Below are 25,290 nucleotides of genomic sequence, written 5' to 3' on the forward strand. Positions count from 1 at the left end.
TCTTCCTATGGTTTTGGGTACTAACGTTGGGGGTTTGGAGGCCAAGATCCCTGTTGGTGGTTTTGTCCCTCCCAAACCGGGTGTCTCTGATCCAGTTCTTGAGTTGGATACCTTGGCAACTGCTACTGGTGCTAGTGACGACCTTCCTGTGGGTGAGACTACTATGCCCAAACCTTTTGCTGGGAAGCGTAGCTTTGCCCGTGTGGCTAAATCTGCCCAACCTTCTAGGGGGGTTCGTCCTCTTCCTTGTGCCAAGACCTCTCCTGTTGTGGTATGTGGCCGTGAGGTTATGGAGAATGTTGACTTCTATCAACACAATGCTCTGGTTTGCAAATTTACTGGGTTTTGGCCTTCCCTCCCGAACCTTCATCGCTGGGTGAGTGAGTACTGGAAGCCCCATATTTCTTATGGCATTGAGCTTTTCCCTTGTGTTAAGGGGTTTTTTGTTTTTTCCTTTGCCTCTACTCTTGATCGTGATTTGATTTTGGGGAAGCTTTGGTCTTGGAAGGATCACTCTCTCTCCCTTAAGCCCTGGACTCCTTCCTTCAACCCCCTTATGAAATCTCTCTCTGTTCGTCCGGTTTGGGTCCGCCTCCTCAATCTCCCCCTCCATTTCTGGGAACCCTCTTGTTTTGAGGCCATCGGTAACTCCATTGGCAGCTTCTTGAAGGTTGATGATGCCACGTTCTCCATGGGTCATTCTACCTTTGCTCACCTATTAATTGATGTTGACATATCGTTGGCCCTCCCTAGGGATGTGGTTCTTATGGTTGGGGACAGGCCTTGGACTTAACCACTAGATTATGAGGGCCTCCCTTTTCACTGTTGAAGGTGTTTCTCAACAGGTCACCTTACTTTTGACTGTTCTCTCTCTCGCCGCAAAGGTGCTGCTACTTGGTGGAAGGATGCTACAAAGGACCACTTGACGATTAATGCTTCAGATTTTGTTTCGGTTGATTCATCTCAAGATGAGGTGCCCCTTACTGCTGATGAAGCCCTGGTTGATGTTATTGTTGTTGCGGCCCCTTCCGCCCCCTTGGATCCTCCTCCTGCTTCTCACCTTCACTCGGTTCCTGGCGTTACTTCTCTTGCTATTGCTCAGTAGCAACAGCCTGTTGCCGCTCTGCAACAGCAGTCTGGCAGTGACTCTGCAGGATATTCCCTGTTTGTTTCTTATTCGAAAGCTCCTACTGATAGTGTTGCATGGATGGTGGTTTGTCGTAGGTGAAAAGGAAAATCTAACCTCCTTTCCCAAGCCCTCCTTTCTCAAGATTCGGGGTTTTCTCCCCCCTCTTGATTTGGTTTGGGTGTTGTTGGTTTGATTGGTTGGTTTGGCCGGTTCGACTTTGGTCTTTATTCCTTGTTAGCCTTTGGCTTTGTTTTGGGTCAGTGCCTTTCTTAACGCTGCTTTGTTTCAAAAACAACTAGCATTTGTTAACGCCAATTGTAGAAGGATTGAGGTCTCTTTGTTAAGGGTTAGCGCCCTGTTAACGCTGCTTTTTTTTTATCAAAAACAAGAGCTTGACACAATGTGTATCTTGTTTTTATTAGAAAAGCAAGGATAACTAGGGTGTCGACCCTTAAACATAGTCATAGACTATCAAAAACAAAAAGCCTGTAGGCAGTACAACACAATAACAACCATCAAACCTTCAACAACCTAAACCCAACACAAGGGGGGAAGGGAATGGACACCCAAGCCTTGACCAGGTGGGGTTTGGGGGGGGTAGGGAGGACTTCCCCTTCCGCCTACAACAAACAACCGTTCAGGCGATACTATCATTGGGACCATCAAAAGAATGTTCAAGTGGTGAGGATCTAGCTTGGAAACCATCACTATAGCCAAAGTTATATTGCTGCAGGGCAACAACCTATGTTGCGATGCAACAGGGGGCTGCCGGGGATCAATAGCAAGCTGGTGCATAGGAGTGACATCAGGAGCAAAACCAATAGGTGGAGAGCAGAGCTGTGAGTCAGCGACGACAATAAGTGAGTCCATGGGGGCAGGAGGGGTCATGGTGGAATCAACTGCATCATCAGCAGTAGTAGGAGACACCTCAACCTCCCGAGAGAAGTCATCTGAATCTGGATCAACAACATGGATGGTCAAATGATCGACAATAATATCCTTCCACCAGGTAGAAGCACCTTTATGGCATGAAATGAAGCAGTTCGAAGCAAGGTGACCCGCAGAGAAACATTTTCGACAGCGAAAGGGGAGACCCTCAAAATCCAATAGTTGAGTTCAAGGTTGAACCCCAACCATGAGAACCACATCTCCCGGAAGAGACAAGGAGATGTCAAATCAAATAAGATGTGGGCAAAGGTAGTGTGGTCCATTGAAGACATAGCATCATCAGCCTTTAAGAAATGGCCAATAGAGTTGTCGATAGCCTCATCGCAAAAATGCTCCCAAAAATGAAGAGGGAGATTAGGGAGGCGAACCCACACTGGACGCATGTTGAGCGATTCAGTGAGAGGATTGAAGGAAATTATCCAAGGTTTACAAGAGATAGAATGCACTCCCCAAGCCCACAACTTACCCAAAACCAAATCTCGATTGCCAAAGAAGCAATGAAAAAGCCTTTTGCACAAGGAAAAAGCTCAATATTGTGAGTCACTAAGGCCTTCTAAGAGTTACTCACCCAGCTATGGAGGTCCGATAGTGAAGGCCAGAGCCCTGAGAATCTGCACACTAAAGCACAACACTGGTAGAACTCAATATTGTCCACCACATCCTGTCCACAAACCACCATAGGGGAGGATTTGGCACAGGGAAGCAGACGAACCCCCTTAGAGGGCTGGGCAGCAGATCTGGCAACACGAGCAAAGTTGCGCTTGCTAGCAACAAAAGGTCTGGGCGGAACCATAGCACCTGTAGCAATCGACTGAGAAGCATTTCGTAGGGAGTCAATAGCAGCAACACCCTTCAGAAGGGAATCCACAGGCGGGAGAGGGCACCTAGTCACAACCCCCACAACAACCGAGTCCACATAGGGGGGAGTAGAACCATCAGCAAGCGTCAAGGGCACAGATGAACCAACACCAACCAGATTGTCAACAACCCGTGGATGAGAAGGAAGAGGGGGGAAATCGGATGAAGAGGGCATACCGAAGAAGACAGAAGACTGAGCAATGCCACAAGCTGCCACAACAGAGGCAAATGATAGGGAGGTCGTGGAGGGGAAAAGACCATGGCCACCACCAGCGCACACCTCCACCCCAGACACCACAGGTGGACAACCAACATAATAGTCGAGTTGCATTTTCAAAAGATCATTGTTCTCATACATTACAATGTGTATCTTGTTGTAAATGTGTCCACAAACATTTTGGCTTGGTGCTTTGATCTATATTTACATTTATACGAGTGACTTACTATTTAGGAGAGAATCAAATTGGGGACACATATGGATTTTGAAGGTCATGGTGAACTTGATATATAACTAGTTTCTAATTATTAAATTGATGGTGTAAAGGGTTGTGTTACCATTGCTTTAACTTTCTTACACTAGTGCAAATTCATGGGTCATTTTATCAATATTGGTAATTAGATGACACTATTTAGCTAAGCTTTGCTCTAAAATAATTAGGGAAGGAAATATCTTCAATCCTTTTTTTATAAGTAGCTTGCAAAGCTTATATGTATTAGATAATATTTTATATGCTTATAGATGGTGTAAGGGGTTTTGTTACAAATACTTTGTTGAATTTACTTGACATTTTATGGTGTGAATCAATATGTCATAAATGACAATGTTGGTAACTATATGATTTGTTTTCAAAGAATCAGGTAAGGAATATCTTCATTTTCAAAAAAAGGGGGTAAATAGCTTACAAGGCATAGATAGATCCGTTAGCTAATATATTGTAAGCTTTATATGATGGTATAGAATGTTGGCAAACACATTTTATTTAGTGAACAAAACAATTATGTTCAATGAATTTTTTTATGAATATATCTTCTTTAAGTATTCTTTAGTTTAAAGAAAATAGTACAATATTCACAAAAGGTAAAGGGTGGTAAAATGGCACACCCATAAGTCCTAACATAAGGGTCTAGCTCTAAATTGAAAAAAGAGGATTAAGCCTAACAAAAATTAAGCAGTCATGGTTATGCTAGATGAAGGAGGATCATTATCATTCAACTTCCCTCAGATATCACCAGGGCATAATCATCAAGTGGTTCCCACCCAATGAATGTATTGTGTTCAACATTCTCCTTTGATGATGGTTGAGTGTGTACCAGGGAAATCACAAGTGGCACATGGGGAAATTCAATGGTTTTTGGCCAACTAGTGTCCCTCCAAGAAGGTAGGTGTAAGGGTTGAGATCATTCCTAATAAGTAGTAAAGTCCTCGGGATTTTGAGTTGTTGGATTACAAGCAAGACACACATTCGCTATGATCACTCTGTTTGGAAGAGTGGCTACATCCATGTCGACACCCACAAGGAGAGGAAGAGTCTAGAGGAACCAGACAACAATGTAGGAGCACTTCTCCAATGGTCTAGCAGCTCTTGGAGATGCATTACTTCGAGTGCAACTTTACTAGCTAGCTCTTGAATCTGCATAAGAAAATTCTAATAGCTTTAGAATATAAAGAAAAATATTTATTAGTAAAAGTGCAATTAAATAAAGTAGCATTTTTATCTTTCCTAATTTTGAACAAAATTTACACCTTGAAAGTAAGTCATATTTGGGTAAACTTGTGAGGTAGGCTAGGTCAATCTCCAAGTAGAATCATGTGCCATGAGAAGAGAGTAAGCTTGAAGGACCTAAACAAGTCATGGTGTAATGTACCGTACGGCCAACACCCTCCGTCATACGAATCAATACTCTCCACTGTACGACCAACCCACCGTACAACCAACTCAATCCCCGTACACCCTGCACCGTATGGCCTCCACTTCTTACGCCCCTTCAGTCAGTTGATTCCCCTATGCGGAATTAATAATCTTGGCCCCAGAAAGTGAGAGATGTACAGACAAGCAATGATGTTATGAATAATTACTAGAATACTAGAATGCTTGAATTACGAATATTATTCAGAACACAATATCAAATATCATTGACTAATATAGATTTGTCTTCGAATGAAGACTTCACAAATTTGTAGCATAATATGAAATATCGAAATGATATTTCCAATGGCAGACTAGGGGGCTGTGAACCACCAAAACTGCGAATACCAAATAGGGAGGGTCTTTCACCTCCGAAATGGCGGAAACCAGAACTCCAACAGGAATTCACACAAGACAAAAAATATCAAAATTCGCATGCCTACAACTATGATAGACTCGGCCATAAATATGGGCTCCGAGAAACTTCCCGAAGGGTTACAAATGGGCCGACACAAACATAACTTAACTAATAAAATAAAAAAGGGGGCCCGACATATTTTATTATTAAATTTAGGGCCATACAATAATTAATATTATTTAATTATATCGGGGACATTACACATGGATCCACTTCCACGCTTCTTGAGCTTGAGAGAAAAATTGGAAGAGATGCTTAAGTGACTCAATTTGGCCACAAAATGGGCAACTTGGAGTGGGATTGCTCATATGAGTGAGATGGGTGCCTAGAGGAAGACCTTGGTATGACAAGCACTAAGCAAAGTGAGCCAATTCGAACTCCAAAACAACATCCCAAATTCCATGAAACTTTTTTGCCAAACCACACGAGAAGAATGCATCTACTAGCGGGAATTAAGTTGAAGCACCGTGTGTATGTGAAGTGAAAGATAGAAGTAGCCCCTGTAAAGCCTCTAACTCCAAAAGGGAGTATTTGAGAGTAATTTATAATCCTTCCATCAAATTTTGAAACAACATACTCCCATTTTATGCAATGAGTGCAAGGAATTGAACCAAGAACCATCTAGTAAGTCTCTTGGTCTTGATTGGTGAGTCAATACTTCAATTTGAAATCTAACCAAGGAAGAAAGTTATCGGTAGTCAAATAAATGAAACCTGGTAAAGTTTTGGCTCATCTTTTAAAGAATCTTGAAGCTTTAGTCCAAGGTGAGAGAGCCAACAACCTTCATTGAGTGTTCCAACAACCTTCATTGAGTGTTGAATAGTTGAAACTACCAAATGGAGTATTGATTAATGGACATTGCCATTAAGAAAATCATCTCTAGCCCAAATAAGCCACAACTTTAAGAGCTTCCCAAGCTTTCTAAATGCTTTAGATAACAAAAGTTCCCTAAATGCGAACCAACTCCTCCATGATAAGGAGAGTATTAATGTAAAGGCCTTTCTAGGTCAAATCTAACCATGAGGAAAGTCAAAAGAAAATACAATGGTGAACAAATTTCTTTTAGACATTGCCAATGAGAGTCCTAATTATCCATTTGACACACAAGGAAATCCTTGTTGATGAATAAAGAGAAAACTTAGATCATTGATTTCTCATGACAAATGACAAAATTCCCAAGCCACTTGATGAAATTCATGATGTCTATCATTGGAAGCCCAAAGAAAATATCTAATGAGCTTTTCAACCTTCAAATACAAGGCTTTAGAAGGAACCCGACATGAGGAGTAGTAGACACATGGTTGCCAAAAATTTGTAGGAGCTTTGAAACTTACAAGCCAATGAGAGAGCTTGGTAATCCAATAATGGAGCTTCTTCACAATTCTATCCAACACCACAAGCCAAATCTCAAAAGGGTTGGTGTGAAAGGCAAAAGATATACCCATAAATTCAAATATTTGTCCATGATCAATCTATTTCCATTTAAAAGAGGCCAACCATATAGGCTTGAGAAAAAAGGAGTTTTTGTAGCACATGGTTTTATACCATTAGATGTTGGAGCCAAAAAATTGACAAAAAATGTCAAGACACATGTGAGCTTGATGGATATTCTCTTCTTCTTCATGAAGGGTGAGAAACGAGTCATAAAAAAAATGGCCATTGACAAGTTGTTGCTCTAGATTAGGAAGAAAAATCCTCTTGACATGAAATTGAAAAACAACTTGAGCCAAGAGGTAGCCAAAACCTTCTATGACCAAAATATAGAGAGATGAGATGAGTGGGCACTCTTTTCTAATGGACTAAAATAACCCAAAAAGGGAAGGTTGTTGATAAGATATGGTAATGTAGGCAAAAGTATTTTTTAAAAGAATTTAAATTGATTGAAGGAAATGTGGGCCAAAACCAAGGGCTTACAACATGGCTAAAATGGCCTTTCTATGTGATCATCAGCTTTGGCAAAATTGACTATAGTGAAAATTGATGGTTGTTGAGAACAATTTGCCTACTCCATTCCTTCCTAGACCACATTAATGTTATTCAAGATGTACCTAGATTTTGTGCATCTTATTTATTTAGAGCTTACAATAAGTGACGACATCAAGTGGAGCTTGAGAGCCAACACTTAAACAATCTTCTAGGAGACATTTCGTAGAGTGATGGAGCATCAATTGTTGATATCCTCTAGGTCTCCAATTTTAGGTATGAATTTAATGTCATCATTATTGATCAAGTTTCTTAATGACCCAATGTGCATGGCTTCTAGATACACCTCATGGAGGTCACTGCTAATAGTGTCCCAAAAGGTTTTGCAAAATTCACATGGGAAGTTATCAAGGACAAGAGATTTCTTATTGACCATAGAGAAGATTACCTTTTTTTAGGTCGCCTTGTGTTGGTGTGTTTTTTATGCACACGCAATAGAATAAAATACCTTGAGATATCATATTCTCTTGATCAAAATCCTCTAAGTGCTAAATAGATGGCCTATGTGATCACAAAGACGACTCTAAGGTTTCAGATTCAATGCAGATAGTCTCAGTTGGTTCGTTGTGATTTGTTGGTAATCTCAAAGGGGACTAACGTAATTGTTCGAGGAGTGAATCAAACAAAGGATTTTGCTAATTGTTGACACTTTTAAATTTCTTTCTCTTTTTTTTGAAATAATTTTCAATGAGCTCTTTTCAATCCTACTTCTATCTAGACAAAAAAACCTGCAAAAGGATGAAGGTTTAGGAACCTGCTTCTAATCTTAATCTAATCCTATGAATTTGGGAAACAAATATTGCAAAAGTGGAATCCAAAAACCAGTCCTTGCTTCGCCAAATTCAACAACAGAACGGTGCAATCTTCCGAAGAATTCACAAGATTTTCATATCACTTATATTCACCAACATATTGAACAATGAACATAGAAATAGAAGTTAAGTTCACATTAATTGGCCCGGGCTAACTTTGCAAAATAATTGAAAATTGTCTAATTATAAAAAGTATGGACACATCCATTCCACTTTGAGCAATCCCTATCAGATCCTTCATTCATTCTAACAACTTGAAAATAAAATTTATTCTATGGAGAGCCAAGAAACCATGCTAACTTGCAAAAGTAGACAAAATTTACCAACAATTGAACAATGAATTATGCATTAGCAAATAAGAAGTATTATTACAACAATTTCTCAGAAGTCTCTCTCTTTACAAATGAGAGGAGAGGGGTTTATATAGGCATTCCATTATAAAGCAATGACCCAGATTGATCCAAGATCAATGACCAAGATTAACAGATAAAACCCTTGTTAGGGTTATTTAAAAAAAAAATCCTTTTGGGCAATGAGAAAATTACAGCACTTTGGATAACCAATGAGAGAATAGGAGCCACTGGTTGAGTTTGGTTCATTGTACCTAGACATGTTTGACTTGGAACCCTTGGATTGGTTGATTGATGACTGGGATGCCACCTCAACTTGCTTTGTAGATTTGATTCTTCATCATGAAGAAGTGTTGATGCCTTAGGAAATATCTTTTGATACTCAACATTGTTCCAATTGCATCATGTGATGAAGCATATTTCAAAATGATTCTCTTTTGAAATTCCCAGCCTTGGACTTGGAAGGTTAATGTAGAGCCTTTCATCCTTGGATGACTTAACCTCCTTGAACGTTTTGACGAAGTGTGTTCCTTCTTTGTCTCAATCATCCTTGAATTTTGTCTTGAAACATGAATTTCGTTATTCCATCATCTTTTCAACGGGTTGCTTATTTCTTTGACACTTTCATGGAAGTCTCTTCCTTGAGTTGACATCAAGTACCTGGAAATATGAAAATTCTCTAAGCTAAACGAAATAAGCTTGATGTTATCTTGACAAATTTTGAAAGAATAACTTTGATTTTCTAATTAAACTTTGAAAACCGGACTTAGAATCAAACTGAGTAGGGTCTGAGAAACAAAAAAATCAAAGTAGGAACCAGTGAAATATTTAGTGGCTAATATTTGCCAATTGGATATTTTTTTTAAATTTGAGAATCAAAATTTGGCTAATAAGATCAACTTTTAAGGTGATCCAAATTGCCATAGTTTTACAAATTTTTATTTTAGTGTTATTTAAATCACTAGAGAATTTATTTTATTGATTTTTTTAACTCAAATATTTGCCACGATATTTGATACATGATTGGATCAGATTCGCCAACATTATAATTTATTGTAGAAATCTAAATTAATTCACCAATCATATATCATAATTATTAGTTACTTTAGGGTTATATCAACAATCTTTAGTTGCCACCATTGATTTAAAATATAATCTAATGACCTTCATTGCATTCCATGAGGCAAATTGTACCTACAAGTTGTAATGTTCTTGAGGTTTGAAATTGCTTTTGAATTGTCGACCTTAATGACAATCAAGGGTCTTAAAGCAATTCTTGACCCCATGAGTATTATAAATTGTTGGTACATTTTATCTCGCAAAATACAAAGATGGCTATTAGATTATTTTAAGTTAATGGTAGAAACTAAATAAAGTAGAGTCTACCCCTTAAACTCGTTAATGATTTCCACCTTCAAGCATTTACTTTTCTATTAAAAACTACTTTTTTTAATGAAAGGATTTGCAATGGTAATTAATGTATACTCTTATTATTTTCCAATTTGCCAATAAAATTAATATTTTTCTTTAAAAAATGAAAAATTTGCCAATAAAAATTATTATTGTTTTTAAAAATAATTAAATATTCGCCAAGATTTTATACAATTTTTTGAGAGGGGCTTTCTTAAAGTTATCATTGTTTATGAAATTCATGTTTGATAATGAACTTAGAATTGAAAATCAAACCTAGAGATATTATGGAAACTTGAAATCAAACTCAGAAATTTTCCAGAATTTAAAATCAAACTTAGAAACTTTGAAACTAGGTCTGATCAGACTCTATAATATTCTGAAATCCAAAGTCAAACCCAAAATATACTTGGAAATCATGAAATGTGGTCTAATTTGAACTCTGTAAAGTGGGAATCTGATCAAAATGGGGTCTGAAAATCAAAATCAAACTAAGAATATACTTGGAAATCATGAAATTTGGTTTGATTTGACTTCAAAACTTAAAATATGACATGAAATAATCCTAATTTCATAAAACAAGGTTTGATTTTGAGGGTTACTACCCTTATGACGAAAAGAAATACAAAAAGCAACCCTGTATCATGGATGGAATTCATAAATTTGGTGTTGGAAAACTATTCATTAGTCTGGTAATAAGAATCCAGAAAAGAAGAGAAGAAATCAGAAGGCAAAAATCTTAGAATTTTGCCTTAGAAGTACCTCAGACCTGCAAGAAATGGAGGAAAATCTTAGAGAATGCAGATTATTGATGCTTGAATGCCTTGAATTCTCCTTGAAACTTGCAATAAAAACTTTCTAAATCGCCTAAGAACTTAGAAAAGAAGCTCAATGAAGTTTGAACTTCACAAGGATGAAGAAAAAGTGTAAATAGTGAAGTTGTCAAAGCTTCTTCTTATAAGAAATTTGAACTCCTTTATTAGATTGTTTTTTTGTTTTTTTGAATTTTTGAAGGATAATGAATGTGGACACAATTATGCCTCTAAATCGAACTTCCTTGCTTTAATGTTTTTTTGAATATTTTTTAAACTCTCTTCTCTTCTTGGTGAACTTCTCCATAAGGAAAGTTTTTATGCTTTATTTGACTTTGCAGTCAATCCCTTCATCTCTTCCCTTAGGCAAATTTTCAAATAAGTTCTTTTTGTTTTTTTTGTTTTAAATCCTTCTCGTGGATTGCTCCTCCATCCTTGGCGAATTGCTTTGTTTCCAAACTTTGTGGCTTTTCTAGACTTTGGTAAGTTTGAATTTTCTTTTGCGTCTCTTCTAAACTTGGTGAATTTCACATGTTTTGTTTCTTTTTTTTACTTTATTCCACCTCAACAATTTCGAACTTCCTTTCTCCATCTTAGGCGAGTTGTTTTGATGTTTTATTTTATGCCTTAATTGCTTTTCCTCTTTCTTGCATTGCCATTGCTTTTCATCTCCCCTAGCCAATGACAGACTTTGTGGTATCCTAGGAAGTTTTCTCTCAGGTATGGTGGACTTGATTTGTGCCTTAGGAACATATCAAGATGTATTCACTTGGTAGGGTAGACTTTATCTAGGGTTTGGAACTTTTCCATACTTAACCAAATGTCAACCTCTTTCCTTTCAACTTGCCAAAACTTAATCACCTTTCCCTCCTCTTCCTAAGCCGGACTTCATAGTACCTTAGGAAAGGTTCTCTATTAGGTATGACAGACTTTGAGCATACTTTGGAAATTTTCCACCTCAAGGAAGGCGGACTTTGCCATGTGCTTGGAAACTCACATCTATTTGAGGGTGGACTTGGCTATGCTTTAGGGAATCCAATCTCTTGCTAGTGGGGACCTTGGAGTCTTGATAGGAATTTCTCATGATTGCAGTTGCACTTAAGACAAAATTTGAAACCTTTCTTCCACATTCAATTACCTTCATCTCCCTCTCTTGGGCGGATTTGCCATGTATGTTTGGAAGAATTTGATCATGCCATGAACAAATGATTATGTTGAATTCTTTGATTTTGACTCCAAACTTAGCTATTTCACCATGTTCTTCAACTTAGCTTTTGCTACAGATCTTCTAGAACAAATTTCATACCTGGTGCTTTCTGGAAGAATTTGTGACACTTCTTTTGAACCTGGAACCACCAAGACCCAAAAAAGCAAAAAACAACTTTCCTTTTTAGAAAGAAAAAAAAGCAGGCCAAAAAGAAGGTTCTCGGATTGGCCCCAAAACGCCCAAAACAAAAGTTTTTAAATTTAGAAAAAAAGAAAAAAAGCAAAATTCCTTAAAAAAAGCAAGTTGTCAAATTGACCTCAAGGAATTGCGATTTTACTCCTTCGACCCATTTGAGACCATTCGTAGCATCAAATCATTCTTTTGATCATTGCTTCATTATTTGACCTTAATGACTCTCCTAAACTTCACAAGACTTGACTCATTTATGAGTCTTAGAGTCTGGAGAGAAAAACCTTAAACTAAAAGCAAAACAAAAAAGAGGGGGTCCCCATTGGTAATGGGGCGATGTGTGATTAGGTCACAACACCGTGGGAGATTAATTGATCACAAAAGATGTGTTGATCGTTAGATAATTGACACATGACAACCTCAAGACATTGCCACAATACAATCTATCTTGTAGGTGTGCTCAATAGGATTTCGATAACTTTACGTAAATTTTTCAGCATCATTTATCTTTAAAAAAAAATTGAAATGGAACTTTATTAATATAAAAAAATATAAAATATAAAAAAGTACATGTAGCGTTGTGGTTTGGTGTGCAGATTCTCTGGGCTATGGCCTTTCCTACCGGACCTTCATCGTTGGGTAAGTGATTCTTGGCGACCTTTGGTTGTTCTCAATATCGAGTTTTTTCCTTGTGCTAAAGGTTTTTTTGTTGCTTCCTTCATATCTTCTGCCGATAGGGATTTGATTTTGAGCATGCTATGGGCTTGGGGAGTGCACTCCCTCTCCATCAAGCCTTGGACTACCTCTTTCAACCCTCTCACTGAACCACTTAATGTGCATCCAATTTGGGTTCGACTCATCAATCTCCCTCTTCATTTTTGGGAGCACTCTTGCTATGAGGCGATCGATAACTCTATTGGTCGCTTCCTGAAGGTCGATGATGCTATGTCCTTGATGGAACACACTACCTTTGCCTGCATTCTTGTTGATATTGACATCTTTGCTCCTCTCTCGGGTGATGTGGTTCTTATGGTGGGGGATAGGCCTTGGTCACAACTGTTGGATTTTGAAGGCCTCCCCTCTCACTGCGTAAGTTGCTTCTCTACTAGCCATCTTGCTTCGGGTTGCTCTTCTCCACACCATAAAGGGGTTTCTACCTGGTGGAAGAATGCTACTGCTAACCACTTAACAGTTAATGTTATTGTTTCTACGTCTATTGGCTCCTCCCATGAGGATGATGTCGTGCCCCTCACGACTCTTGTTGCTCCTATTGATGTTTTTGTGGCCTCGTCTCTTAAGGCCCCCACTTTTGCTTCTCCTGTCCTGCAACCCTCCCCTGCTGCTGTTGGATCTGCTTCTGCTACTGTTGTTTTGTCACAACCTATTGTTGTTGTTGTTCTGCAACCCTCTACGACCCTCTTCCAACCTACTGTTGTCACCAGTGTTGTTGACCCTGCAGGAGCCCTTCCGGTGGATCTTTCTCCTCCTTGTGATAGCATTCCCTGGTTTGTGGTTGCTCGCAGGCATAAGGGGAAATCTTCTCCCCTGCCCCATACCCCCCCTCGTGGGGGTTTGGGTAGCTCGTCCCCCCATTGAGTGGGGTTTGTTCCCTAGTTGGATAGGTTCCTGTCTAACTAGGTTTGTTCCTTTTCGCCTTTCTATGGTTCTCTTCCAACATCATCTCTCTTGATGTTGTTTTTTGTTAAGGGTCAGCGCCCTTGTTAACACTATTTTTTTAATCAAAAACCATATAGTGCACCAAAAACCAAAATCAGAATTTGAACATTCAATTTATATTAAAATAAAATTGTTGTAACTTGTGTCAATATCTATTTTAACTATAAATGATAAGTCAAATATATATTTAAAATAAAGGTATACTATAGTCATATGTATTATTATATTTTTTTAAGCCATGGGTCCTCAAATTTTGAAAACATCCAATAAGAGGTTGGCATCTTGAAGCTAACTATTATGCAAATGCAAGACAAGCCGAATAACTCGTAACCACTGAGAAAAAATCAAGTAAAAAATCTTAGAAGTCCCTATTTCTCCTTGAGAATGCTCTTGATTATGAAAACTTTCAAGTGTGATGTTACGGTTATTGAGTAGATAGTTGTGAGCTACATGGTTGAGATATGCCCTACAGTCTTTACAATCTTTAAATTTTCCTTCTCACTAATTGATGTGAGATTAGGGACCTTGGGTGGCTCGAAAGTGATGAGAGCTTAACGTTTGTCTGAGGTGTGATTTTCTTTTAAATGACTTTTTTTTGGCTCTATAGCTTATGCTTTATTAATCTGAGTTAAGAGGCCACTTCACAAACGATTCAAAGTCTACATGTTGAAGGGCTCTATTTTTTCATTTGCCTAATCAAAATCATATCATAGAGAAGTTCGATGGAATTTTTCACTTCAATTTCCTTGTTAAACAAGGCGTATGTGAAACAAATTTATTATCATACCATATTTCGTGAGAACCAAACACATCTTGAACAATTTATTTTATAAGTCATATATTATAATCAATCTTTAGAACATATCTTAAACTTCACTTCTCTAGACTCTGTTTTGTTCAGAGTGTAACATCCTCTGTTACAACTCAACTGGAGAGTCTGCGTGGGTTATTGTTTTTTCTAGAGTTCATATATACATTTCTGAAAATTGCACATAGGAAAAGCAGCATGATAATTGGTGATTTTGATAAGAAAATGTCTAGGCCCTGCCACTGTATGGGGAGCGTAAAAACAAAGAAAAATGGAAATGTTCTGAGGTCGTTCATTTCAAAGCCAAATGCAGAGAGTTCACATGAGATGAAGTTAAAAAATTAATCCACGTTCAGAGTAGTGATGATTGCGGTATGCTTGTCTTCCACCACGAGATGCCCTTCGGGAATGGTAAGTGATTGAATTGGGAACTTTGAGGGCTTCCACACGTTATGTCTGTGGCAAACATCCATGTTTGACAACAAAGGCTTCCTATTGAACCTGTCAGATGTTAATTGCATGCTTGGGTCGATGAATCCATTTCTGTTGTAGTGACATCTTGCTTTTTACATATTCCAATCAAATTGCCAGCAACCTATTTGGAAGTTTCCTGACTGACCAATATTTTTCTAAGTCTTCCTGGGTCTGCAGGAATCCAATTTTCCTCCTCCTTTGAGCTTTATAACATCCTGATAATGGATCACAGAGTGTGATGTGAAATGTTGATGCAAATATATACACACAATTAAATCCAAAAACAGCAGCAGAAAAAGTATACCAACTATATTTTTGTAAATTTTATGTGCAAACAAACAAATTACCACATGATTGTAAATGTTATTCACATCAAGCGTCCATTTAGATTCATTGATATTTGTTGAATCTAAATGTATTTCCTCCTACCATAAATCTAAATTTGCATGCTGTATTTTCCCAACTGCCGACTACTAAACATTTTTCTTTCCGTATAAAATACAGAGACACTTTAAATGATGTACACCCTCAAAAGTTGAAAGTATTTCTGTAAGGAGGTTGCGTCAATGTTTTTTATGGCACAGGCTTATATAATCTTTATTTCCTGCAGTGTTATGTGATCCATTCATTCAAATAAACAAATTCACACTAAGGTCAAGGAGTACACAATCATTTTACTGTAATGGCCTGTGATATGGGATGTCATTTTGAAACTTGGGTGGATGCAAAAAGTTATGATTGTTATTAGTTTGATCTGCATATGAAAGAATGTTTGATAGTTTGAAACGTAATTAAGATAGAATTGCTCCTCACAATTCAGAATGTTCACATCCTTTGTTAAGTTGTAGATAATAAAATCAACGAATCAATTCAATTCTCTAATATATCATTGGTGGCAGTTCACAACATCAAAATTGGCTCCAAAGTCCATGTCAAACTTTTTCTTGACTGTTTGACACACAATTTCTCCTTGCAAATAAACGGAATTAGGCGTCTTGCAAACCCATATGTTTAGATTGATTTCAAAACCTCCTCCATAACCAATGCCCATTGAGTCCAATGCGTACAACCCTGTAATGCCAAAGAAACAAAACAGTAGTTGAATGAAATGTCTTTTAGACATGGTACAACCAGAAAACATGACATTATTTATTGCATGTAATGGACTGGAAGCAATGATACAAACCTGGCAAAAGACTGAAAATGGATCTCTCAATGGCCCATCACATGACAGCTCACTTGTACTTCCATCTATGAATGTACCATCTGCAAAGACTACCTGAGCATACAAACAAGGGCATAGTACTCAAAAAGGCAGCTCACAAGCAATTGCATTTCAAAGATAATTTTAATGTAAACAAGTGTACCTCAGATGCATATCCAGGGGTTGAACCAGCTACAGGTTTAATATAGGATCCAACAGGACAACATCTTTGGACAGCCTCACAAAATGCCAAGAGACGTTCCCGGTTTCCCAACTGGACTGCCTGATTCATACACCAAGATTGAGATAAATAATATAAGGCTTTGTTGTCAATCTCTTCAGTCCTAAGGGCAAAATTTTGGATCCAGTGTAGTACCTGTATGACATCATGACGAGGCACCCGAGGAAGAGGCTGCACTTTATAACCTTCTGCCGCCATAACATCAGCAACAAGAAGACTTCCCTAATGGCACCGAAAAGAGATTAATTGCTTGTGCCTGTCTAAATATATTCCGTTATCCTCAAATAGATAAAATTGAAATGGGAGAGTTTTTAGTAGTCATCAAATTCAGATGCCAGTTGCTAGGATCACCTTAATTGACTCCCCGACCATTTGAGGGGATAAAAATAAACCCTGAAAGAGCAAGCGCATGATGCCTCCCGGGGTTGCCCCTGAGTCTATACCTATGCCTGGAGCAGAAAGACGAGCTGCTGCTCCTTTGACCCATTTATCTTTCCCAGCTACATAGCCTCCACAAGGTGCTATGGTACCTCCAGGATTCTTAATCAGGCTTCCTGCAATGATATCTGCACCCTGCCACAGATAAGACCGACTTGTTTGTACAGCCATCTTATCTCTTACAAACAAAACTCAATCAACAGAGAAAAAAATCTACCACATGCAATTCCTAGAAAAGTACATTTACAACTTAACAAGGTTTTCGTGATTCTATAGTAGCATCAGATATGTGGCAGCAGAAGCATAAACTACCCACCACAGCAGTTGGCTCCATGCTCTCAACAAATTCACCATAGCAGTTGTCCACAAAGACCACACATTCCGGATTTTGCTTCTGAAAAAAATGTCTTAATTAAATTGATACAATAGTAAGAGACTGAATTTCATAAATGCTTGGGCAAACCATTTCTTGAAGACAAACCTTGATACTATTTATTGCTTTCCTGATATCAGATATACTTAAGCTACGTCGCCATGCATATCCACAGGAACGCTGTATCAAAGCACATTTTGTTTGTGGCTTCACTGCAGTTGCAAGTGCATCCCAATCCACACTGCCATCTCCTGCGAGCTGAAATATAGTAGATTCTTAACTTATGGATGACAACAAATCAAATTTGCACAAAATAAATTTTGCATTTAAAACAAATTGAAAACTTCCATCTTTAATTCCTATTGATAGGGCACCGTTGTGTTCACATGCAGACATAATAAAAGCAGAAAGTTTAATTACCGGCAATTCTCTATAGGAAACTTTAAATTCCTTTAGAGATCCTTGACCAGGAGTGTTCCGAATTCCAATGACTTCTTCTAGTGTGTCATATGGAGCACCTGCCACTGCTAAAAGCTGAAAATCAAGTTAAATGAAATAGGCAATAGTTCATGCATTAGATGTTTAACAAGCAAAAGATAGAAGCAGATAATTTTTAACTCTGAGATAAAGTCTTATTAATCAAATCTAAGTTTAAGAATGTATCTTTTAATCTGTGACTAATGACTTTTAACATTTCAAGCAATGAATAAGAAACAAGCCTTATCAAGGTGATATCTAGAACTTACTTCGTCCCCTGGTCTTAGGATGGCATAGAGTGCACAGGCTATGGCATGAGTACCAGAGAAGAACTACAAGAAACAAATTCCAAATTCATTCTGATGTTATTACATTAAAGGTTCCCATCAAATATAATGTTTTTTCCATACCTGTGTACGAACAATTGCAGACTCTGCATTCACAATCTCTGCAAAAGCACTGTCAAGCGCTTCACGACCACCTGCTTCATTGTGTCCATAGCCAGTAGAACCCCCAAAGTGCTGCCAGAAAAATAAAATGAACAGAAAGAATAATCTGCAAGTTATCAAAACTATACTCATAATCCAGAAAACAACTCTCTTTTACATTCAAAGCAAACAAAGTTGGAACCATAAGATGAAGCTAAAGTCAAAGAAGAAAGAATAATACTCACATGAGTTCCAACTCGGGCATTTCTGTAAGCTTTCAATACCCGGCTTGTATTAAAAGCTACCAAGTTATCTACTTCTTGAAATAATGGATAAAGAGCCTCCACAGCTTCTTTAACCTGCATCATATACACAAATATTAAACTAAATTATAACCACAAACTAACTGATATGAAAATTTGTTGCTCTTATATATAACTCTTTCTTCTTCGGTAAAACTTATCATTACTCAATTTATTCATTTATACATCAATAGAGAAGGTGCTAGCACTATGCAAGGCCCTGGCAGTGATTTTTTGGGGTAGGTAAATAAGGGAATTGTTATTCCAGAGGTAGGCATTCTTCTACTCACACAGATAGATTGAATGTAGATGGATAAATTTTGAGTTGGTAGGGCTTTGGGCTCAAATGCTACGTTGCAACTATTATAATGCCCTATGTCAAAGCTCAGTTTTGTCCAATCTCCAACTAGGACTTACACGCCAGTAACTAAAAGTGGGAAGTGACATTGGACCTTACACCTCTTTGCAGAAAGAATTTCCGCAAACCAGTGTTCATTGAATGTTCAATAGTCTCACTTCTGTGTACCCGGAAAGAGGGTTCACTCTACTCCATTGGCCTTCAACTCAAATAATAATGCTTTCTTGAACCAGCCGCATGTAAAAATTGTGAGGAGAGGGAGGTGGACACCTTCTAGAAGTTTGAAACCAACGTTTTTGACACAAGAATGCCCCACCTTATATCTAGGCAACATCCTGACAAAAATAATTCATTCCATGGTCTGCTGGAGATGAATTTCCGCTAACTATTTCATTCCTTGCAGTAAGCCTGAACCAAACACCCACTTACCGATAAATTAGATTTTGCTTCGATTTGGATTCTAGGAGCTAACTTAAATTCTATGGCATGTCATTTGGGTATAAAAAAGAACTCACATTCACAGCATTTGAATTTGTATCACCAGATTTATCACTTAAGCAGTTGGTGCATTTGGTGCATTTGGTGCATAAGTTGGAATAATTTCAATCTAAAATTTAGCTCATAGTTTTACAAGTTGAGAACGCCTGTGGTTGAGGAGGCTAATGAAGGAAACCCCAGTTTCATTAAATGGGATGGAACTTTAACTCTAAACCAAAAACTGTTTCTGAGGGTATCTTCAGAAAAATCCAAGAGAAAAGACCTAAGCTACGTTGCACTAACGCGCATAAACCAGTTTAAAATGGGAATTCATTTATATTACAGTTTTTTCCAACTGGCCCCAGAAAGTTTACCTCTAGCAATGCTGTTACAAACCATGATTCAAACTAAAACTACCCCCCACGGGGAATTTTTTTTTAGTTCCCTGCAATACCACTCCTCACAAACACAACAGTGTGCAGAAGTGATTAATATAGCCTAATGATAGTCCTTATTTTTTATAAAGAGACTGGGAGAGTAGAATAAGATTAAAAGCATGTATACCTGAGGGCAGAAAGAGTAACCAATGGAAGTACTCTGAAAACTGCAGCTAACCCTAATCTTCTTTCCAGATATGTTTATTGAAGATATCGGTAACGGAAAAGGAGGAGGTCTCCATGACAGAAAACTATTGTTTACCGTCACCATCGCCATAATGCATAATCAATCCTATCCTGCAATGATTATTTATTAAAGCCTTGTAAATGAAAATTTCTTATTTCGGGTTTAACAGGGGATTCCCTCCACCAATGCAGCAAATTGCATATACGTTTCTTCTGCTGCTAATCCATGGCTGTATAGGTTCTCGGATTCTCCTCTCCGGTCTAAGTAAAATATTTTAGAGGATGAACTAGGATTTAAAAGGGTCCATACATAAAATTAAAAAGCTTTTATTGAAACATGGAAGGCCTTTATTTTTACATCATTCTGTGTTGGTGTTTTAAAGTACAATGTGTTAGTATATTATTTTTTATTTTTTTTAATAGATTCATGTGTCAATTTCTACTAATTAATTTATTTTGAAGTGCGTCATGTGGTTAGGGCATTGGGGTTGAATCAGTCACCTTCTATGGACTAGTCTTGCCTCAACTTCCCTCTTTGAAGCCCCCAACTTGGTAAAAATAAGAAAATACATCATGTGGTCAAGGTATTGGGGTCGAATTGGTCACCTCATGTGGACTATTCTTACCTCAACTCGCCTCTTTGAAGCCCCAACTTGGCAAAAATAAGACCAAGGTAAGGGTCGATGAGACACTGGGTTGAGTTGCGCGGTGGGTGAATAGAAAGATCATGCCAGGGGATACCACAGGGTTATTAAAAAAAATATACAAAACCTACAAAAATGACATAAGGTCACCCCTCAAAGTCACACAAGCAGTGTCTAAAAAAGCTAGATAATAAAAAAGTTGCTTGAGTAGTGAAAGCAACACTAGTGGGAGGCAGAGCAAGTTCTAGTCATCCGATTCACCCCATAAACCAATGGGGTTCGAGGTGATGTCAAAAAGGGACCACCCCTCGTCAATATTCATCTATCCCTCCTCCTTATCTTCATTCCTTGCAAATAAAATTGTTAGCCAACTAAGGTAGCCGCTTTGAAGAGTCTAGCCAACCACCACTACCACTAGCCAATGACCAACCGTTGCCATCACTAGTAGACTCGTAGGCCACTCAAAGGTACAACTTATATGTGGGGGAGAGGCAAAGCATCACCGCAACGGAGCTACTCCTACCACTAGAGTGGTGACAAGGAGCCTAGGATCTCGATGACTAAGAATGTCGAGCTAAAAAACTCTGACTACACTTATCGTTGTGAGGCGAAGAACAACCACAAGAAACATAACTATTTGGGGGTACCTTGGCCACAGTACAAGGGGCACTACCCTAGTGATCTAGTAACTCCTAGAGGTGGACCACCTCTAACACCACTTTCGCTTGAACTTGAATCTAAAGCATAACATTGTTACAAATAGAAGCTTTAATAAAAAATAAAACAATAGTATCAATAGAGCCATGAGCAAAAATAACAAAATTCCTATATTTCCATAAGGAATAAAGAATCTCCACCCTAAAAGCATGCTAGATTTGGGTATACTTGAAGGAAATGTGAAGCTAATCCCCTAAAAGAACCATGTGCCAAGAAAAGGTTCTAGTTGAAAGTGGCGAAAGAAGTCATGAATCCAACTCTATAAGTGTTCAGCACGATGGGAGAACTAGAAGAGGCATTTGAAAGACTTTGGTTGGTCGCAAACCAGGCAATGAAGGTCTAGAACTCTCATATGTTTGAGATGAGAGCCCATAGGCAAGCCTTGGAAAATTATACACTAGGTAAATGGGCAAGTTTAGGCTCAATGATGGCCGACCAAATGTTGTGAAAATATTGTTGCCAAACAAACAAAGGTGATTGTAAATGCCACCATAAACTAAGAGCTGACACCATAGAAAGGTGCAAAGAGAACCAACGGTAACCCAAACGCGACTTATAATTGCAAAATGTGGTGTTATGATGCCAACACCAATCCTTCCACCAAGCTCTAACAGAGTGAATTCTAAGTTTGTGTAGCATATTTAGAGGAAAAGTTGACACAACCATGTCAAATGTCTCTTGATATGATTGTAAAAGATGATATTGGACTCTCAAATCTTTCCAAGAATGAAGATTCATATTAGCTTTGGAGAACAAATCATCGAGCATGTACATGCTCCCTCTATGAACAGTAAGGCACATCCCTAAGGCACATGAGCAAGGGGAAGACTTGAATCTAAATGAGAGGAGACCACTAGAGGTTACGTTGATTGAAAGATAATCCATTTTGAAAGCTAGGGCCTGCCCACCAAAGCCAAGGCTTAACGGCTTTCCAGGCATGCCAAATACTTTTAGCCACAAAAGTGCCTTCGATATGAGTAGCCTATTTCATAATAAGAAGGGTTTGAAAGTCAATGGCCTCTCAGACATTGTATTTCATTTGGTTTCCCAACTCACAAGCCTGCCAAAATCAAGACTTGGCACAAACTTGGCATTCACCAGCCAAAAGAAACCAAGACCACCAAAATTCCATAGGAGGCAACAAAACTCTCAAGCAACATAGAGAAAACCGTTGTGGTCTTTAGAAGAAGACCACAAAAAATCTCGAAGGATATTTTCCAACTTCATATAAGAGGCATTAGGTGGGGCCAAGCAAGAATAATAATACACATGGGTGGCTGCAAGAATTTTAGTGCAAACTTGGAATTTATCAGCCAAAGAAAGAGGCTTAGTAATCCTATAAGAGACTCTTCTCAATTCTAGCAAGGATTGCTTTCCAAAGGTCCATGGGTGAGGCCTAGAAGGCAAAGGGAATGCCTAGAAAATGAAAGATTTCCTCATTTCCAATCCACTTCCACCCATACCCTAAAAGCCAACAAGGTGCGAGAAGGAAGGATTGATGATAGCATCGAGTTTTATGTCGTTCGATGAAAGAACTAGAAGCCATAAAGAAAGTGTTGAGGCATTGAAGAGCCTCCTTGATATTTTTCCTCTCTTCAATGGGCGTGAGAAAAGAGTCATCCATAAAATTCCCATTAACTAGTTGGTTAAAAGACTTAGGTGGGGCAATTTCTCCAACTCTTCTAGGAGAGATAGAGTTTGTCAATAAATACCCAAGTCAATTAGAAACAACAACTTATAACATGACAGAGTAAGAGGACATCCTTGACGGATGGAATGGTAAAGCCCAAAAGTTGCATACTAGTGGCCATTGATGGTGATGCATGTAGAGGCATCCCCAAATAGCATTTGTATAGATTGAATAAAGCATGAGCCAAACCCAAGAACACCTAACATAGCCAAAATGAAAGGCCATTTAGTGCGATCATAGGCCTTGCCAACATTAATTTTTAGAAAGAGGGCTTGTTGCTTAGAGTGTTAGACCCAATCCATGCCTTCCCAAACAACAATGATATTATCCAAAATTAACTTGGATTTAATTAAGCCAATTTACTCAAGACAAACAATTTGTGGAAGCAAATGATGGATTTTCAGATTTGAGGCCTTGGCTTTAATCTTGTAGGAGACATTAAGCAATGTAATTGACTACCAATTACAAATGTCCTTTGGATCGCCAAGTTTGGGTATGAATTTGATGTTGCATCTATTAATCAATTTACCTAAAGACTAGCTATGAAAGGCTTCAAGATAGACCTTATGAAGGTCAAAATCCACACAAGGCCAAAGGGCTTTGTAGAACTCACACATGAAACTATCGCAACCAAGGGCCTTGCCATTTTCCATTGAACTAATAAATAGACTCTTTCAAGTCTTCGAGGGTGAGCATCTGCTCACAAAGAGAATGTCAAGCTTTAGAAAGCCAACACAGGACAACCCTAAGGCAATCCTAAAAAAGACTTTCTCATAATGGTGCACAAACACTTGGAGAATGCCTAGTGAAGAGTGACGAGCATGAAGAGCCAAAAAAAAACTCTTTAGAATCTCGATCATCAACTTTTAACCAATGTAATTTGAATTTGATCTTAGCCCCTCTGACAAAATCAATGTCAGCAATTTGCTTTTGACGACAAAGTTGAGCCACCCAAACTTGCAAACTTAGAGAGAAAGGGTTAGCAACAAGTGCTTTTGTGGCACAACAAAGATCCAAAGTGGGAGTCTTATAGGACCACTAGCAAAAATTAGCAGCCAACGACCATAAATGCAAAGGAAGCATGACATGCGTTAGATAACACAGTTCCACTAGGTAGTCCACCTAGACTATTGAGTAGGATGACATTCAAGGTTCCAAATCCTTTGTAAGTGGGCCATTGTGGGCTTGTGGCATAACAAAGAGGTGTTTTTAAAAAATGCTCTTTTAAGTTCAAACTACATTTTAGTAGTCAAACCCACTTGCCATTCAATTCCAAACTTAATGAGAAAGTGATCTAACAAGGTAACCTTGGGTAAAAAGAGAAGAAAGATTATGGAATAATCATGGCATGATCAAGCTGTTTAATCTTGTGTCATTTCCTGTCGAGAAATTTCTTCACATATGCCAAACTAGTTGAGGGTGGTGATGGTTTGAATTGGGATCATAAAGGCCCAATTTTTGTGCATCTAGGAACCATGACTCCCATTCACCAATTGTCAAATGAAAAGGCAAGGATCCTTCTTTGTTAGATGCCACTTCAACCATGTTAAGGTCCCTTCATAGAACCCAAGTGGTAGGAGGCATTGTATTCAAAATCCATTGCTAGAGGACAGATCTCTCTGCAACATCATTGAGAGCGCAAACATTAATGATCCCAAAGGAATGATTTTCAATTGACATGAGGATCCACACAAGATGATGAGTAAGATCTAACCCATGATCAACCACACAAGATTTCCACCGAGGCATAAGAAGGTAACAACCAGTCAATAATCAACCTTGTGATTGGAGGCGAAAATCAAGCCAACTGGCCAAATGACCTAACATGTTGTAGAGAGAATGAAAGAAGCAATGCTAATTTTGTGAAGCCATAACAAATCAATATTAGGATAATTTTGTCAAGTATCCTACATGGAATACTTTTTGGCAACATTAGTAAGATCCTGGAAATTATGAGAGAGGAAATTCATGTTTGAAAGTCTTGCATACTATCTTGATCCTCGAGAGAGGAGAACTGATTTTGCAAGGAAGTCTGAAGCCTTTTGGAAACCAAGCAACCCATTCCTTCTTTTTTGGGGAACAATCTTGCCTTCCTTTGCATGCCCAGAAGGGTTTGAGAATGGTGCAAGCTATGTGGTTGAGCAGAGAACACCGAAGCCAGTTGAGGAGTTTGCATAATAGAGGGGTGAATAGAAACCTCAATAGTGACATTATTAACATTTTCTTTCCCCTTCTTAGAAGGGTGTGAAACTGATGGTGGGAGTTGCAAAGAAATAGGCTCTTGTGGTTCATTGGGTATACTACAAGATGAGGTGGCGTTCCCCTTTCACATCACC

General features: G+C 38.4%; 1 protein-coding gene across 4 annotated transcripts; it reads right to left on the reverse strand.

Moving 5' to 3' along the window:
* Positions 1-15,839: 15,839 nt before the first annotated feature.
* On the reverse strand, positions 15,840-20,192 carry LOC131037162 (uncharacterized). 4 transcript variants are annotated; one of them, XM_057969220.2, is made up of 12 exons: positions 19,845-20,192; positions 18,389-18,502; positions 18,126-18,236; positions 17,985-18,047; positions 17,659-17,772; positions 17,347-17,496; positions 17,182-17,259; positions 16,779-17,036; positions 16,563-16,649; positions 16,350-16,469; positions 16,169-16,261; positions 15,840-16,053 (listed from the first exon to the last, which is right to left on the reverse strand). In XM_057969220.2, exons 1-12 carry the CDS (start codon positions 19,992-19,994, stop codon positions 15,994-15,996), a joined length of 1,398 nt encoding a protein of 465 aa, XP_057825203.1. In that variant the 5' UTR covers positions 19,995-20,192; the 3' UTR covers positions 15,840-15,993. The 4 variants fall into 4 exon arrangements, with proteins under 4 accessions (XP_057825203.1, XP_057825204.1, XP_057825206.1 ...); XM_057969221.2 differs by having other exon boundaries at positions 16,779-17,000; positions 19,845-20,191; XM_057969223.2 differs by having other exon boundaries at positions 18,126-18,270; positions 19,845-19,981.
* Positions 20,193-25,290: the final 5,098 nt, after the last annotated feature.

Source organism: Cryptomeria japonica, chromosome 7 (assembly GCF_030272615.1).
Source record: "Cryptomeria japonica chromosome 7, Sugi_1.0, whole genome shotgun sequence".
NCBI lineage: Eukaryota > Viridiplantae > Streptophyta > Pinopsida > Cupressales > Cupressaceae > Cryptomeria > Cryptomeria japonica.